The sequence below is a fragment of the Malania oleifera genome, chromosome 6, assembly GCF_029873635.1.
Source record: "Malania oleifera isolate guangnan ecotype guangnan chromosome 6, ASM2987363v1, whole genome shotgun sequence".
NCBI classification, from domain to species: Eukaryota; Viridiplantae; Streptophyta; class Magnoliopsida; order Santalales; family Ximeniaceae; genus Malania; species Malania oleifera.
Window position 1 is genome coordinate 13369655 of NC_080422.1, and position 18213 is coordinate 13387867.

General features: G+C 36.3%; 2 protein-coding genes across 2 annotated transcripts; one reads left to right on the plus strand and one right to left on the minus strand.

Annotated features, from left to right (window-relative positions):
- The first annotated feature begins 517 nt into the window (after positions 1–517).
- LOC131157211 (homeobox-leucine zipper protein GLABRA 2) lies at positions 518–6365 on the plus strand. The gene is made up of 11 exons (XM_058111193.1): positions 518–774; positions 871–1157; positions 1947–2064; positions 2369–2563; positions 2659–3057; positions 3176–3277; positions 4249–4458; positions 4709–4883; positions 4999–5270; positions 5474–5560; positions 5721–6365. The coding sequence occupies exons 1-11, from the start codon at positions 694–696 to the stop codon at positions 6096–6098; spliced, it is 2304 nt and encodes a 767-aa protein (XP_057967176.1). The 5' UTR covers positions 518–693; the 3' UTR covers positions 6099–6365.
- Positions 6366–12747: 6382 nt separating this feature from the next.
- On the minus strand, positions 12748–13610 carry LOC131157212 (small ribosomal subunit protein uS17c). Its single transcript, XM_058111195.1, has one exon. The coding sequence runs from the start codon at positions 13495–13497 to the stop codon at positions 13030–13032; it is 468 nt and encodes a 155-aa protein (XP_057967178.1). The 5' UTR covers positions 13498–13610; the 3' UTR covers positions 12748–13029.
- Positions 13611–18213: the final 4603 nt, after the last annotated feature.

The window sequence follows — 18213 nt, forward strand, 5'->3', positions numbered from 1 at the left end:
TAATCCAATTCTGGATCTCACTGAACAGTGTAGGGCATGTTTATAGTTTTACTAATTAACGAAAGGTAAAATTACAAATTGAGAATATCAACCCCACCCACCCAAGTCTCTCCCAAAGTCATTGTTTAATGGACAAACGGTCACCTTGGCTCTAAATACTAATTGCCATAACCGCAATATAATTAATGCACAAAAAAAGTAGGTGCCCCCAAACACACTCTAGCTAGCTAGCCAGCTACTCTGCAATTGAGCCTTTTATGAGGCAAGCCAGCCGCTAGCTAGCCATGTTTAGGCTCTGCTGAACCCTGGCTAATCCAGCTGCGCGCCATTTTAGCTCCAGAACTGAAAAAACCGTTGTGAGGAAGAGCTAGAAAAGCACAGAGAGAGAGAGAGAGAGAGAGTCAACTTGTAATTCTAAAAGTTAGTTGAGTCTTCGAATTCCCCCATCTGTTCCCTAATATCTAACAGTCAACTCCTACCAGCCCTTTTAGCTTCCTCCTCCTCTCTCTCTCTCTCTCTCTCTCTCTCTCTGCTATACGCACAAAAACAATAGAGTTGCATCGTTTGTTTTATATCCTTAAATCAAGCCGACCCCACTCTCTCTCTCTCTCTCTCTCTCTCTCTAAGAGAGGAGGAAGAGGTGTGCCTTAAAACAAGCACAGCCTCAGCGTGGTGGAAAGGCTCCAAACTGCCATGGGCGTCGACATGTCGAACCCTACTCCAGATTCCCGCACCAAAGACTTCTTCGCTTCACCTGCTCTCTCCCTCAGTCTCGTATTACTCTTTCTATATCTTCATTTTCTGGCGTATCCTTATGGGTTTTGTTCATATGCTAATGTTTTTTTATGTCAATCTTGTTTCTGATGGAAGGCTGGTATTTTTCGGGATGCCGGGGCGGCGGCAGCAGCTGCGGCCACCAGCACAGAGGTGGAGGAAGGGGATGAAGGAAGCGGCGGAGGCGGAGGCGGAGGCGGTGGCCGGCGAGAAGATACTGTGGAGATTAGCAGCGAGAACTCTGGGCCTGCGAGATCGAGGTCGGACGATGATTTTGATGGTGAAGGAGAGAATGACGAGGATGGGGATGGTGATAAGAGCAAGAAGAAGAAGAGGAAGAAGTATCACAGGCACACTGCTGAGCAAATCAGAGAAATGGAAGCGTACGGAAACTCTCTCCTCTCTCTCTCTCTCTCTCTCTAGTTGCATACTGGGTTAACCCAGAATAACAGCCGACCTGACTCAATCCATAGGATGAGCAGTGCACGTGAAGAACAGTGGAAGTACATTCATTAATGTGCGGTTGGTGCATGGAAAAGAAATGGTCTCAGAAAAAAGTCATATTGGGCTTCTCTCTCTCTCTCTCTCTCTCTCTCTCTATATATATATATATATATATATATATATTTTAAGGGATCAACGTTAAACTTGGGGTAATGGTAAGATCACTATGAGTTTGGTGGGGAGATCAATTAATTGGCTGTTTAATGAGGAATGGGTTGTTTGTGTTTGTCATTTATCAACCTAATGGAGGCGAGAGCTTTATCGTGTTGTCTTCGGTCCAAAGTTTTAAGAAACTTAACTGATGGCACACTACGAAACAAAGGAAGACAAAGATTGGTTAATTAAAAAGCTAAAAGCACCTTGAAAATTTCTTATCACAACTTCTTTTTCTTTTTTTTTCCTTTCAAAAATTAGTTCCATGTATGCTTATATCAGACGATACACACATAAATATACATAAACATATACACATACATATTCACATGTATGTATAATCATCTCCGCATGCAGCTTGCTTAATTTTTTTTTTTTTAGATGAAAAGCTAGCTGCAAGTGTGTCATTGTTGAACCCCATGCATCGTCTCAATATAACTAAAATGTTTCATCCTAGATTCCTAATTAACTAATTAATTAATTATTTACGTGGGGAATGTTTAAATATAGAACAGGCTGTTTAAAGAGTCACCCCATCCAGATGAGAAGCAAAGACAGCAACTGAGCAAACAATTAGGCCTTGCTCCTAGGCAAGTCAAGTTCTGGTTTCAAAACCGCCGTACCCAAATCAAGGTACTTAATTTATTTTTCTATTTGTCTGTATGCATGCGTGCGTATAAGCATTTTCAACCATAGGTAATATATACCTAGCTAGTCAGTCAATGAAAGTTCTTGCTTCTGTATTTTTTTTTGATATTATGTGGTATATACTGTGTATAGTATTTTAATATAGGACAGCATGAAAATAAGTAAGCATGGTTTGGTTGACTAAGAAGAGACTGTGTGTGAGAGGGAGAGATCTTGAACACTCCTTTTTTTCATTTACTGGATTGTTAATGTGAATGAGGGGGATATATACATGCATGGGGTTTTGCAGGCCATACAGGAGCGCCACGAAAATTCTCTACTAAAATCTGAAATGGAAAAACTAAGAGAGGAAAACAAAGCAATGAGAGAAACTATTCAAAAGGCTTGTTGTCCCAACTGTGGCTTTGCTACCACCACCCGAGACGGTTCCCTCACAACTGAAGAACAACATCTCAGAATTGAAAATGCCAGACTCAAAGCAGAGGTTCAAATCAAAATCTATACATATACATAGATATGCACTTGCATACGTGTGCACACTGAAACTCTGCAGGTTGATATATATCACTTCTTGTGCAGGTTGAAAAACTCCGAGCTGCTGCAGGTAAACACCCTCCTGGAACAGCATCGCCAAGCTCTTCATGCTCAGCCGGAAACAACCAAGAGAACAGAAGCTCTTTGGATTTTTACACAGGGATATTTGGGCTTGAGAAGCCAAGAATAATGGAGATGGTTAATCAAGCGACAGAAGAGCTCAAGAGGATGGCTACTGCAGCAGGGGAGCCACTTTGGGTCAGAAGTGTGGAGACTGGTAGGGAGATTCTCAACTATGATGAGTATATGAAGGAGTTTGCTAGTGATCATCGGAATTCCAGCAAAGGCAGCAGCAGGCAACCGAAGCGAGCAATTGAGGCATCGAGAGAGACTGCAGTTGTGTTTGTGGATCTCCCACGATTAATTCAAAGTTTCATGGATGTGGTAATTAAGATAAATTAATTGCTGGGAACTGTAATTTTAATTGATGCATTAGAGAAGCATAGATGAGACAGTGTTCTGATGGAGGATTTTCCTTATAATTTTTTGGTTTGTGGTTTAGAATCAATGGAAGGAAATGTTTCCGTGCCTGATCTCCAAGGCGGCAACTGTGGATGTTATCTGCAATGGTGAAGGCACAAATAGAAATGGGGCTGTACAATTGGTGAGTGCTTTCTGCAATCCCTCCATTCTATCCAATTTTTGGTAAGCTCGGATAAGAATTTCAGCAAAGAGAGGTACATAGATAAGGCAGTATAATGAAAATATATATATATATATATATATAGACACACACGCGCACACACACACACACATATTCTGGTACGACATCAATTTAGATTAGCTGAATATTGCATTATAGTTTTTGGATTGGGAAAATAGAAGAGTAATTGGCTAAAGACCATAGAGAAGCCTATGTTTGTTTTGGTGGAACTTAGGTGTACTCAGAAATGAGTGCTATAATCTATTGGTCAAGGACGTGTAGATGAAGTACAGATTTGTTTGGGAGCTTTGGCTACCCCTCTCGGTGTATGTTTCAGTCTTTTCTATACATATCCTTTGATCAATATACAATTTACCCTTTGATCAAAAAAAAAAAAAAAAAAGGAAAGCAAACCAAAGGAAAACAAAATGAAAGAAAAATAATTTAAAGGAATAGGTCCTCCTTTTCCTTCGTTTTTTGAGGGCTGCAGAGTGGTTTGCATCAAATTCTGTGGTCCAAGCATGTCAAAAAGTAGGAATGTACCTGCAGAGAATGTCTCCCTGGCCAATTATTATGCAGTGGCAATCTCCACTGTAGGGGTCAATAACTTTTTCACGGTTTGGCTGCTTCCACGAAAGGTAGTTCCTGGAAATGACTGCAAAATCTACTTTTGATCTTGTGTTTGCAGCAAAAGAAGCATAAGTTTCCTTAAACGAGTTCAAATGAAAAACAATGTTCCCCCACCCTCCATGTCCATTAAGTTCAAAAAAGCTACTTTTATCTTGTGTTTAGCTTTTCAAACAAGCCTATACATCTTGTATTTGTGCAATACTGCAAACCATATATCACTAATTTCAACATAACATAAAGCATTAGCCCAGCTGTTCTTCATTTTCTTGAATGTGAAATTTCTTAGCCACATATTGCTGCAGATGTTTGCAGAGTTACAAATGCTCACACCATTGGTGCCCACAAGAGAAGTGTATTTTGTTCGATGTTGTAAGCAACTGAGTGCTGATCAGTGGGCAATCGTTGATGTTTCTATTGACAATGTGGAAGATAATATTGATGCCTCCCTGGTGAAATGCCGAAAACGTCCATCTGGTTGCATCATTGAGGATAAATCTAATGGCCATTGTAAGGTATCTGCCTATCTTGCACTGTGCTAGCTTCAGCTAGAGAGTTGCATTTCCTGCTTTTCATAATCTTTGAAAGTAGTCCTATTTGTTTCATAGCATTTCAAGAAGTCCTACCGAAATTCTAAGCATGTTTAAGAAAACACACCATAAAACTGGAGAAACTGTAGGAAGTGAATTTAGTCACATTTTGTAGTCAAATTATGCAGAAATTCTGCTTTTAACAACTTGATAGATGGTCATCTGATGGTATCAGGTAATCTGGGTGGAGCACTTAGAATGCCAGAAGAGCACAGTTCACTCCATGTATCGCACAATTGTTAACAGTGGCCTAGCCTTTGGTGCAAGGCATTGGATGGCTTCACTGCAGCTCCAATGCGAGCGGCTTGTTTTTTTCATGGCAACAAATGTTCCCACAAAGGATTCAAGTGGTAAGAGTATAAATTTATATTTGATACAGTATGTAAACATGCTGCTGCTTTACACTTTTAAACCTACAGAAAATTTTGGCTCATGTGCGTGTATATTATTCATAATCAATTTTAGGGGTTGCCACTTTGGCGGGAAGAAAAAGCATTTTGAAGTTGGCACAAAGAATGACATGGAGCTTCTGCCATGCTCTTGGAGCTTCAAGCTACCACACATGGACTAAAGTCTCCAGTAAAACAGGAGATGACATAAGGGTGGCTTCTAGGAAGAACTTAAATGATCCAGGAGAACCTCTTGGGTTGATCTTGTGTGCAGTTTCTTCTGTATGGTTGCCTGTCTCTCCTCATGTCCTGTTTGATTTCCTCAGGGATGAAGCCCGTAGAAGTGAGGTTTGTTTACTTTTCCTAACCTAAATGACTAACTGATTCTCGGCTATTCATTCTGAAAATAAAAATAACATTGTTTCACTGAGGATGCTCATATCCAAAGAAATGCAGAATGTTAAGGATATGACAGAAAAATTCCTGTAATAAACTATACTTTTCAAAAGCACAAATTATAACTGTGAAATTATGTTTTAACAATTAAACAGTGGGACATTATGTCAAATGGAGGCCCAGTACAATCCATTGCAAACTTAGCAAAAGGGCAGGATCGTGGGAATGCAGTCGCTATACAAGTAAGTTTTGTTCTCCTTAGAAGGCAGCAATGTCTAAACCAGGAATGAACTTTGCTTCTCCCGCGCATCACCTCTTAAATCTAATATAACATGAAAGTAGCCTACCTTCAATTGGGGTTTTGACTGTTTGGTTTTAACTCCTGCTGATCTTTGAACACAGACGATGAAATCGAAAGACAGTATGTGGATACTCCAAGATAGCTGCACAAATGCCTATGAATCCATGGTGGTGTATGCTCCAGTAGACATAACTGGAATGCAGTCTGTAATGACGGGATGCGACTCCAGCAACGTAGCCATTTTGCCTTCAGGTTTTTCAATTCTTCCAGACGGGGTTGAGACGAGGCCATTGGTGATCACCTCTAGGCCAGAGGAAAAGAGCACAGAAGGAGGATCTTTGCTTACTATAGCATTCCAAATCCAAACAAACTCGTCTCCAGCAGCCAAATTAACTATGGAGTCTGTGGAGTCAGTTAACACACTTATATCATGCACACTGAGAAATATTAAGACAAGCTTGCAGTGTGAAGATGGATGATAGGATACCTTTGACAATTAGATAGATGCCAATTTACTACTTTTGTGGATTTTCTTTGAATTTTTTTTAAAAATCTTTAGCAAGTTAAGTGATTCTAATGTCTTTTTTTTTACCCCACTATCTTTGGTCCAAATGATTGAAGTTGGTTATATCCCTACTTGCCATGTGAGAGAGAAATTTTATGATGTAATCTTAGCTCCATGGGAAGTAAAATTTCTGTGTATAGAATTATATTGAACTGATATGGCATATTCTGAGGTTTTGATATTGTTTTGCAGAGAATTAGTCCAAATGTGATTATGTTCATATTTTGGTCCCTCTTTTGCGAGTTCTTGAAAAAGTTTCAGGGTTGAAGGTTAATCTTTCTAAGTGTGGTTTAGTACGTAGATCAAGAATTTTTATGGAAGTTTGCAAAGTTGGCAGGGTGTATTATTCATAGCTGGCTCATTTTTATTTAGGTGCTCCATTAGGCGGTAATCCTAAAGCTATGCCCCTTTTGGAATCTAGTGGTGGAAAAGGTAGCTAGCAGCTAGGAGACTGGATGCTTGGAGAGGGTTTACTTTGGGAGGGCGTATTACTTTGATGAGGCTCCTTTGTCATCTATTCCTCTTCATTGTTTTTTCCCTCTTTTGTATCCCTGTTACTGTTGGCCAGAAGCCAGAGAAGTTGATGAGAGTTTTAGTGGTCAGGGGCAAGAGAGAATGGACCATTTGGTTAGTGGGATAGGTTTTGTAAGCCAAAGTGTGAGGGTGGATTAGAGTTGAATAACCTAGTTTCTGAGAAAATTGCCCTGGTGGCTAACTGGCATGACTTATTCCTGTAGAGCCTGGGTCCCTGTGGCATTAGGTAATTTGCAGAAAATTCGGAATCCAATAGAATGTGTGGGATGCCAAGGTTAGTTTCAATGCTACTCATGGGAGTCCCTGGAAGTTTAGTTCTCAGATTTTGCAATTTTTTCATTGGGTTAGATACCATGTTTGGTAAGAGGGGGAGAGTTTGATTTTGGGAGGACCTGTGGATTGGTGCACATCCTCCTCTTTTCCCTCGCAATTGTCACAACACCCCCCATTTTATTTTTTGTTTCTCGAGGAGGTTATTGCCTCTTTTGGAATTTTTCCTTCAGGAGGAAATTGAGAGAGAGGGAAGCAGCAGACCTAGCCCAACTCTCAAGGGGAGATTGATTCTTTCTTTCTCGTTTTGGATATGAAGTTTGGGCTTTGGATGGATTAGGCAGTCTTCTTGCAAATCCTTTTTTTTTAAATCATCTTAATTGTGGTTCTGACATTTCTCATTTTCCTTTACGTTGCTCGATCTGGGAAGCTAAGACTCCATCTAAAATTAGGGCTTTTATTTGGTTCTGTTGTTCTTGACAGGATCAATACTAATAATTTTGGCTTCAATTTAGAAGACCTTTGTTCATTTCTTTGTTTCTACAGAAGCGAAATGAATGGACATTTATTTGATTTGTCATTTTTCTTGGGGCACTTGGAGCTCGCTTTTTAGTGTGGTTGGGGAGAATTGGGTGTGCCCTTCTTCTTTGGTAGGTTTTTTCCTTCAGGATACAAGAGATTGGACATCATAAGGAAGCAAAAAAGCTTTGGGGATGTCCTACTTTTGCTGTTGTGTGGTGTATTTGGTTGGTGAGTAACTATAGAATTTTTTAGGGAAGGGTGACAGAACCATATTTTGAGTGGAGCAGGATTCTGTTTTGGGCTTCTTTACTATATTATACTTTTGATTTGTTTCCGCGGGTGTGGCTCATTGATGTGCAACGAAACTTGAGGGATTATTGTTTTTCTTTGGTTTTGTTTTTATTATCTGCTTGATTTTTTTTTCTCACAATCTTCAAGAGGACTATTTGTCCTCTGATGTGCTGTAATTGTTCTTATATTCAAATATAATTTCTTATGTTATCTTAAAAAATATTATCCTTCGGTTCTAAGAACACTAGTTAATGAATACATCATGTTTGTAACAGAAGAGGCCGTTTTTTGGAGCATTGACACCCAAGCTCCCCCTTCCTGCACACCCATATTCTCTCTCTAGTACAGAGAGCAAGAGAGACTGATGCTACCAGTATACATTGATGTGTTGCAAAGATCCATTTGGCATTAGGCATTAAATATGATCCTTAGGTTCTAACTACATTAGTTAATGAACAACATTTTGTGGCATTAATATCCAAGCTCTCCCCTCCTCCAACACCCCTATTCTCTATCTCCCGTACACATATACTGATGCTATTGGCTACCTATCTAGTTTTCAATCCCAACACAAACAGGAGTCTCTGAAAACAGTGATACTTCCTTTACCATCATTTCTCCGGTGGGTATGGCTAGAGTGTGTTGGGTCAAAATCAGTAGGGTCATTAATGGCACCCATTTACATAAAACAATTTGACCCTGCCCATTTAACTATATATATATATATATATATATATATGGATGTATATAAATGCAAATTTAGCTTTACATGTTCCAAACCACAACCATGTTGAACTGCCAGTTTGTCAAAATTTCTAATCTAGCCAAGCTGTCTATTTTTAGAACTGAACCAAACTAGCTTAAAGTGTTTGGTTCGATTTGTTTGTTGGTTTTACCTAAACCGATGCTTACCCAATCATCCCTTCTTTTCATTGTAGTGTTGTTATTAAAAAATTTAAAATAATAAAATAATACAGTGGTAATGAACCTGAAATAAGAACAAAAGGTCTTGACTAATTATTTTTGTAATAATTCATGAAAGCATTAATACAATAATCACATTAGTCATGTAGAAGAATAAGAAGATGGTGTTCGGGCACCATCCGTGGCAGGGGGAAAGAGGGCACTATGGGAGAGTGGAAATTGTTGTCACAGCAAGAATCACACAGTGAGGTGGTCACCGGCGTGCTTGTACCAGAGGTGGAACAAATTCGACAAGGATGGAGGAACTGAAAGAGTGAAGCTACTAATGAAGATGAGCATGGACGGGGCATCATAGAAATGGGAGATGGATTAAGAGGAGTAACAATTTGAGATTGATCAATAATTTTTGCATATTAGGTCAAATGGTTAAATGTATTGATGGGATAGAGAGGTAGGCCCATTTCTACCCATTTAATTTTTGGGTCTAAATGGGTCACCATTGGTGACCCATGTAATAATATGTGAATTCCTCTACCCATTTATTTCAAGAGGGTATAGGTGGATTAATTGGTATCGGTCATAATTACCACCTCCACTATTTACAAAATATAGCCTAAAGTAATGGCCTTTGCCTTGAACATCCTGCATCAGTTTAGGGGCCGTTTGGTATCATTTTTATTGTTTGTTTTCTATTTTTGTTGTTGTACAATGTCATTTGGTATCACTGTTGAAAATTATGAAAACTAAGTAAAAATGAAAACTAAAAATCAAAAGCACAAAAACTAAAAACTGGACTTGTTTGGTTAATATTTTTAAACTAAAAAAATTTAAAATTTTGATAGGAAAAATGGTAACATTTGTCCTTGACTCAAGTAACAATTAAAAACAGAAATGATATGAAGCAACCCCCTAGGTTGCTAGTTTTCTATTTTTGTTATTGATTTCCAATTTTTTTTTTTTTTTTTTTTTTTCCAAATTTTGGGAATTAGATTTTATGATTTTCAGTTATTTTGGAAACAAGTTGCCACAATATTTTAATATCGCGAAATAACTTTTGTGGATTAAATCATTCATTCTTATATATAATTTTAATTAAAATTAAAATTAAATGTCCATTTGAATTAAAATAAAAATATAAAAAGTAGAAAAAAAATAATATAAGTCATTCAAAGTATTTTTTTTTTTTAGATAATAAACAAGTCATTAAAAAGAAACCATAATTACAATGAAATGAGGATGAGAAATCCTCCAAGAAAAAAACACAAAGAAAGGGAAAAACTAAGGGGTTGTTTGGTAACACTATAAAAAATAATAGAAACAAAAGCTAAAAACAAAAAATAAAAACTGTAAACCAACAACCTGTTTGGTTAATATTTATAAAACTAAAACAAATTAAAAACTTACTTAAAAAACGTTCATTTTCATCTTTAAATCAAATAATATTATTAAAATATGGTTAAAATAATAAAATTACAGAATAGTACATATTTAAAAAACACTAATAAAAATAAAAATTGTTATAATTATTTTACTTAACTGTTAAACTTCCAAAATTTACTTTGCAATAAAAATTTTATTTGACATGACAATTGAAAACTAGTTAAAATATTTTGTAATTGCCTTTATTATTTTTTTTTTTTGAATTTTTTTTATATTTATATTTTAATTATATTTAAATTTATATGATTATTTAATTTTAATTTTAATCTTAAAGTGTATAAATGAATGATTTAATAAAAAATAAAATATTTATGAGTATTAAAATGTCTGGAAATAGGTTGCTTAAACAACTAAAATCTGGTTTTCAATTTTTTTTTTTATGCAAATTGCGGAAAGCCAACAAAAACAAAAAACTAACAATATAAACAAACACATTTTTATAATCTATTTCTATACTGTTCAAAAACAGAAACAAATCCTAACAAAGTGACATCAAAGCTGCCTCCAATCCCTTTGAATATCAAATAGCAAAAGAACCCCAAAATCCTCAAAAGAATGAGCCCAAAAAGAAGCAAGAAAATAACTTTCTCCCAAAGCACTCTTGAAGAAGTCTTTTGATCTTTAAAAACTCTAGCATTACTTTCCAGCCAAAGCGACCAAAAGATTGTAAACAAACAACAAAGTTCCAAAATATCCTCTCTCTCTCCTTCATGAAACCCCAAAACTTCACCTTCAAAAAGTCATAAAAACACACCTAGAGCCACCCAAGTGTCTACTATTTTCAATTGTCATGTATAAAAAGGTTTGTTCTTGTAGCACTAGCAAGTAATTTTTAAAAATATAATAATGAAGTAAAATAATCATAATAATTTCTATTTTTTATAAAATTTTTAATTTGTTCTCTTGTATATCTATTATTTTAATTATTTTCAATTTTTATTTGATTCAAGGAGAAAAGTGAGCCTTTTGCTCAATTAGGTTTTTAATTTGTTTTAGTTTTGGAAATATTGACGGTTGCTTATTTTCAATTTTTAATTTTTATTTTGGTTTTTAATTTTTGTTTTTGGTATTTTTCTTCATAATTTTTTATAGTGATACCAAGCTTTCAATATCTTTCCCGCCATCCTAGCATGCACGTGCGCATGCTTGCTACTAGAGCCAACTTCACCTCCATGTTGCCACTAGGGCCAAGGCCTAGGGGCATGTTTAATCAATTGTTTGGTCAATACTGCTTCTGGGCCTATCTTGCAATTAGGAAAGCTTAAAAATACCAAATTTCAAGGTGTGCTAGCAAATGTGAATTACAGCTTCTTGAACAAGGGTTCGAAGATGATGGAAGAACAAAAGTCACGAGAATTTTAACCAAATGTAGAAGATAAGACAATAATTAATACACTGGGGAAATAAACAAGAAAGAAAGTTGATACAACCCACAGATAAAGAAAGAACAAAAGTTGATATTATTGAAAGAGAAAATTTTTTTGTAGCGCTTTCATTAGAAGCGAGGCCTCAAGTGTAGCTTCATTGGAGATTCCCAAAATGGAGGAACAAAGGGGGAAGGTAAAAAAAGTAGTGATCAAGAAGAAAAGAAACTGCTCATTATGGTATCTCTCTCCCCCCTTCATGAAGGCTCACCACCTAGATGGTGAAAAAGCTTCTTTCTTCCTAATCATGAAAGACCTTCTCAAGAAATCTTCATAATGAATTAAGAAATCTTAGAAAACAAAAAGAAGACAGGTCTTGTTTTGACCAAAAGGCAAAACAAAAATGGTAAAGGGCCTGTTGTACTTGTACATCAATAGAGTTTGAACCATCAAGATATTAACAAGTAATATTAGTATGCATACAAATTTTAAGGACAATTTGTAAATCTAAAATCTAGAAAGAGCCATAGAAAAGGTATCCTAGTCTGATCCTCACATATATGAAACCGTTCGGCCTGAAACAATGTTCAAAACATGCTGCATGATTGTATTAAAGACAGAATCCCCAGACTTCTGCAAAGTTAAACCATCTAAAATATTTTTCATAAGATGAATGTAGCCAAATTAATTGCATTAGGAGTAAAAATTTTGTCCTAAAATTGAGCTTCTATTATAACACCAGCTCTATTACAATTCTTGAGAGTCAGTGCAGAAATAGGCATCTTTGTTAATTTGTTAAGTTGCAGGTTTACAGCAAGTTCAATGAAAGGAAAGAATATTTGGAGGATGTCACCACTGCCAGTTTGTTGATTGCGAAAAGAGGGAAACAAGATAAAATTTTTAGGAGACAGGATTCTATTGAAGATAATGGCAGTGGCTCCTGTAACCACTATCATTTTAAACACAGATGTGCTGAGAATAGTGGAATGACAACGTTTACTAGAATTAAATCTCACCAACACTAGAAAACTATTTTTAACCAATTGAATAGCCCTTCTACATCAACATTGCTAGAGTATTCGTGCAGTTCTTTAAGCTATAGACCATCTACCTTTTTCTCCTAAGCATATCATCAAGCATTTACACTGCAACTTCCGAAAAATTCCAAACACCACAAATGTACTACAATTACCCTCCAATTTTACTGGACGCCAGCTCTAATTCGTAAGAAAACCCCATTAACTTGGTAATTCAACGAAACCCATTATCGAAAACATTCAAACAAAGCAGACGCAACTCAATCCAGTCCACACAATACCAATCACCCGAAATTTAAAGACATCTAATGACCGTGAACACGACAATATATCCAACCTAACTCAAACCCATTACCCAAACCACACCAACTCCAAATTATGCCAGCAAACCACAATGGTAACACAAAGCAAAAGCAGTCAAAGCCAAGCAAATGCCGTAAATTACAAGTGAACAACAGGAAGCTCACTGTGTCTGTTCAGACTCTAGCGGAATCCCAAGCTCTGTGGGCTTGGCTTCAACGGGCTTCCTCACGTTCCTGGGGGGCGCCGGAATAGCAAGAAACGACTTAGTCTTGCTTATGGGTCTGCACTTCTCAAGCTGCACTATGTCATCCACTTTGAATTTGTTTTCGGGGTCGTGAGCGTGGAATGTCTTCTTCTTCTTGACCCGTCTCTTGTACTTGGGGTGTGGCGCGAGGCGGACCACCTCAACAGCCACGGTCTTGTCGCTCGTGGCGCAGATCACTCGGCCCTGCAATGACTTCTTGGCTCGAATTGGAGGGAGAAAAGGGGGTGCGTGTGGCTTCTGCGGTGTCAGAGACGAAGAAGGTTTAGAGAGGAGAGTGAGGGGAGAGGAGCCATGAATGAAGGTGGAAGTGAGAGAGAGAGACTTCAACGGAGGTAGTTGCAGAAGTGAGAGGGTGAGAGGCATCGTGTTGCGTTCGCAGTTTCTTCAGAGGACAAAAACAGGGGAGAAGCTCTGCTTTGTTATCCGTGTGGATTAGGTCTAAGGCCCCGTTTGGAAGTTGACCAACTAGAAAAAGGTTCTTCTTGCGAAAGTAATTAAAATTAATATATATACTAAAATTTCTGGTTGGCTTCCTAAAAAAAAAATTGTAACGATTAATTTTAAATTTGTTTTTTTTAAAAAAAATTATTTATTTTTAAGAAGCAATATTTTAATATTATAGACTATTTTGAAGAACTTGTGAGGATGTTGATAGTTTTTCTATTATCTTTGCTTTGCCAATTTGCTATTCCCTCCTCCTTTAAATAGTCCTTTCCGGCCTTCAATTCTCCTTGCTAAGGATGTAAAGAAACAAAGTCGCGGATGAACGCGGCTCTGAAGTTCAGCTTGATGAGAGTTCTTTCATTACGTAAACAAATAATTTTCAAACTTAATTTTATTATTCGTTTCATAAACGAGTTGAGTCTGAATGTGAATAGGCTTGACTCGTTTCGATTCGTGAGCAACTCGATTATAGGCTCGATTTGAACTCATTTAATAGCTTTGAATTAAAACAATTTATGGACTAGTTTAATAAGGTTGAATTCGCTTGATAAACTATAATGGGCATACAAGTAGGGACTATTTTTGCATAGGATTGTTTAACTCTAACTTCATAACCTTAATATATTGACAAGGCTAATGCTTAAGGGTAAAAAGCTAGTTTAGTGGGGTTAAAAAACCTTAGAGCAGTATTAGTAAGGGCTCCTGTTACCGTTTTGCCTAACAAAAGCTTTTCTCTCTCAAAATGAGAAGTTTTAAAAGAATTAAACTTTTAGTGAGAATCACAGTAGTTCGGCTCAATAGAGCTTGTGAGCTCATTCATTTATATAATAAACAATATATTAAAGTTTACTTTGAGTTCGTTTTGAACTCGTGTTCGGTTAAAAATTTAATGAACAAGCTTGAGTAAAGCAAAGTTAGGATTGGCTCGGCTCGTCTTATTTATAACCTTATTCGTCACAACCTCCTCCTCATCCCCACTTTGCTTTCGACCATTGCCTCCTCCTCCATTGTAGATCTACATGGCAAATTTAGTTAGCCTTTCTGAAAATTTTAATTTGTCTAATTAATAAAATAATTAAATTATTAAAATATTATTTAATTTTTTAACTAGAAAATATTTAAAATGTTAATAAAAATTTTAATTAATTTTCTAATTATACAATACTTAAAATATGAACTTTAATTGCTAATTAAAAATATTAATTAATTTGTTCACAAGAAATTTTATCATTTCAATTAAAATGTTAATTAACATAAATATTAATAAAACTATTAATTAGAAATTAATTAAATTATTTATTAAAAATATTAATTAGAAAAAAATTAGTTTAAAATTCTTATTATTTAATAACATTATTGTTAGTCTTGGTGGCTACATGAGTTTAATTATCTTGTTTTGATGATAACAACTCTCATTAGTGGTTCTAGGTAAACTTATCTTTGCATATTAAGTTATGGTAAATATAAACTCAAATGCAAAGATTAAGTAAAATTTAAATAGGTTAGACATCATCAAAAAGTGGGAGATTGTTAGCCTTGATGGCTATATAATCATGTTTAATGTGTTTTGATGATATTAACATATTTGTGGTTTATAATGCATTCCATCTTTGCAGATCATGTTAAGTACATGTACAAGTAACAAATACATAAAGTACCGGATTAGAGGCAAAGATTTGACTGAGCAATCGTTCAAATAGGAAAGATCAGATGGACACTCACTCGAAAGGACTCAAGTACAACCAAAGGAAGTTTAATGTAGAAATATATGTAATGGGGAGTGTTTGGGGTAGTATTCTTTGTAACTCTTGCAGTTTTTTTTCATACATTATTTCTGAGTAAAAGTTGAGCAAAATGACATGCATACTAAGACACATGAGCTTACAGGATTTCATAAAGTCACAAACCCAACTTTTATAGTTTTCAAAGATATTTCAAAGACTTTATCAAAAACATCCTATACTCAAATATGTTTTCTAAAAGGGCAAGTTTTCAAACATCTTGGTATTATAACCTTTTACATACTTGGTCCCGATTGAGTCCAAAGAAAATCTTATGCCCTAAAGCCTTGAGAAAATCAAGTATATTTTCTACATAGTCATACTAACATATAAGATATTTAAATGAGCTTTCAAATGTGTTTTCATAAACAAGATATCTTATACTCAAAGGAAAACTCATAAGGACAAGTATTAATCTTCATTAGTGTAGACACCCCAATTTTAACTAGACCGTTTTGGGAAGACTCGGCGTAATTAAAGTTGGCTTTATTCCTAGGAATGAGAGGATCTGTTAGAATTGGTGTATTCCCAAGAGGGAGGGGGGGTGAATTGGAATTTTAAATTTTCCTTCTAGGTTAAATTAGAAATTAATATGATTTAGCTACCTAGGGTCTTTCTATGCAATCCTAAATGCACAAGTAGATATAATGTACGGAAATTCAAATCATGTGCATCATTCACACCATAACATACACATGTGGTAAATATAGAGTGCGGAAATATAAACAAACGCACGATGTGTTATCGAGGTTCGGCCAACTATGCCTACGTTCCCGCCTCTAGCTCGTAAGCCCGAGGATTCCACTAAAAACTCACTTAAAGGGTGGAGCGGCACCGATTACAATCAGGTCAATTAGCACAGGGCTGACCTCAACCTTTACAACCAAGTCAAATAAAGGGGCTGACATCAACCAGCATGCCTTACCGGTATAGCGCACCTAGCTTTCCTAACTGGGTCTAAGTCAATCCGGGACTATTTCAAAAGCTAGTCTCCCTCTTTAGGCCCGTGTCTGGAAATACAACAGTATTTGCAATTAAATAGAATGGTACAGTGATTATGCTTTCATGTAAAGTAGATGTGTACCCAAATACGCTCAGTCACATACACCACAATATGATTTAATATGTAACTTCAGTGTGGTCTAATATTTCAACTCTCAAAATATTTGCTATCGGTGTAATGAGTGCGTGAGAGTATCAACAAACAATATATGTTTCTCAAGATATTCAATCAATCGTGTTCACACAAAGATGTCAAGCAAGCCTCAAGGATATCAATCAACAGGATATCTCAATCATGTGAATATTAGATAATGTATATGCTTGGTTTGCAAAAGATATGTAATCTTTGTATTCAACAAATAATATGTGAGTGAATAACTATTGCACACAGATTAATATCATAAACACAAATATCTTCTCACAAGTATATCAAATATAAAACACAAGATATTTAAGTAAGTTTTGAAAAACGTTTTGCAACCCTAAAACAAATATAAGCTTTCTAAGATATTGCAACACAAAGGCAATACTCAAAAGCTTAGGCTAGTCTTCTTAGGATAGGCTTATGGAGAAATCCCCCTAAGATAACTTAGGTTTAACTCTCGTTAAAATCGTTTCAATCAAACAAACAAGGAGAGCAAACTTTATAGAATAGCAACACTTAAATCACACTTACAGAAGATATTTAAGTGGTAAGATCTGGTAAGAATAAGTGTTGGAGGCTAAAAAAGGAGTATTATAAATTTTGGAATTTCAGAGTATTTTTCCTAAATGATATCCCTAATCTTTTACTAATTTTCCCAAATGAAGGGGTATTTATAGACACCCCATGAATTGTGACCGTTGGGGACAAGATTGACATTATTAAAAAAGATTAATGATGTATTAGCCATTTTAACCTTGTTAAAAAATAATTAACCACGGTAAAATTTCAAGGCAACCCGAGAGACCCGGTCGACTAGAAACCTTTCAATCGACCAAAGTTCATATGGCTCGGTTGATCGGGCCAACTTTGAACTTTAGGGTCGGTCGACCAAGAGAGGCGATTTTCCCAACTTGTGCAGTTCGGTCGACCAGGGATATTTGAACTGGGCGGTTCGGTTGACCAAACCGTTGGGACTTCTCCTGAGGACCATTGGTCAACTAGAGCATTGGAGTTCATTTTGTGTTCGGTCAACCAGGTAGTCAAATTGTTGACTCCTGGGAAGTTCGGTCGACTGGGGTCAAATGACCTAAAAGGCTTCGGTCGACCGGGCTGTGGTTAACCGGTTGACCCATACTAGATTCGGTCGACCGGGGCAGAATGAATTGCATGGGCCGGTCGACCAAAAGTGCACAAAGTGTGCATTTCGATCCTGTTTTGATTCAAAAACACCCTATTCAAGTGCCTTACATATATGAGTGCAGTGGTGAGTGTCTTAGGTCTTTTCTAGGTCCATTTTTAGTTATTATTCATTTTTAGCCTGAGCTTACCTATTAGACCATGCATGTGATGTGTGTGATGATTATTACAGGTAAGGTCCTAATTACTATTACAGACCAATTACACAACTGAATATATATTACAATTATAAACATAAATTGGTCTTCAAGCTTCATTTGCTTTACGAGCATCTTGATCTTGACAATTGAGGTTCCTGCACATAATCTCAAATACCCATTAGCTATTATGAGTATTTGTCATAATCAGAATCAGGCGTGACCTATAAGGTCAACATGCTCCCTTTTTTTTATAATGACAAATACGATCAGCAAAAATATGGGGTTAAGTCTAAGAAGGCTCCCCTTTTCAATATGCATCCAATTTATTTTTAACAATTTAACAAAGTCATTTTACCCATTATTTTTGCCC

Excerpts from the sequence above, each read along its gene's own strand:
- LOC131157211 (XM_058111193.1), top strand. The coding sequence starts at position 694 with ATGGGCGTCGACATGTCGAACCCTACTCCAGATTCCCGCACCAAAGAC. Across the intron at positions 775-870 it reads CTGCTCTCTCCCTCAGTCTC|GCTGGTATTTTTCGGGATGC; the intron begins GTATTACTCTTT and ends TTCTGATGGAAG. Across the intron at positions 1,158-1,946 it reads CAAATCAGAGAAATGGAAGC|GCTGTTTAAAGAGTCACCCC; the intron begins GTACGGAAACTC and ends AATATAGAACAG.
- LOC131157212 (XM_058111195.1), bottom strand. The coding sequence starts at position 13,497 with ATGCCTCTCACCCTCTCACTTCTGCAACTACCTCCGTTGAAGTCTCTC.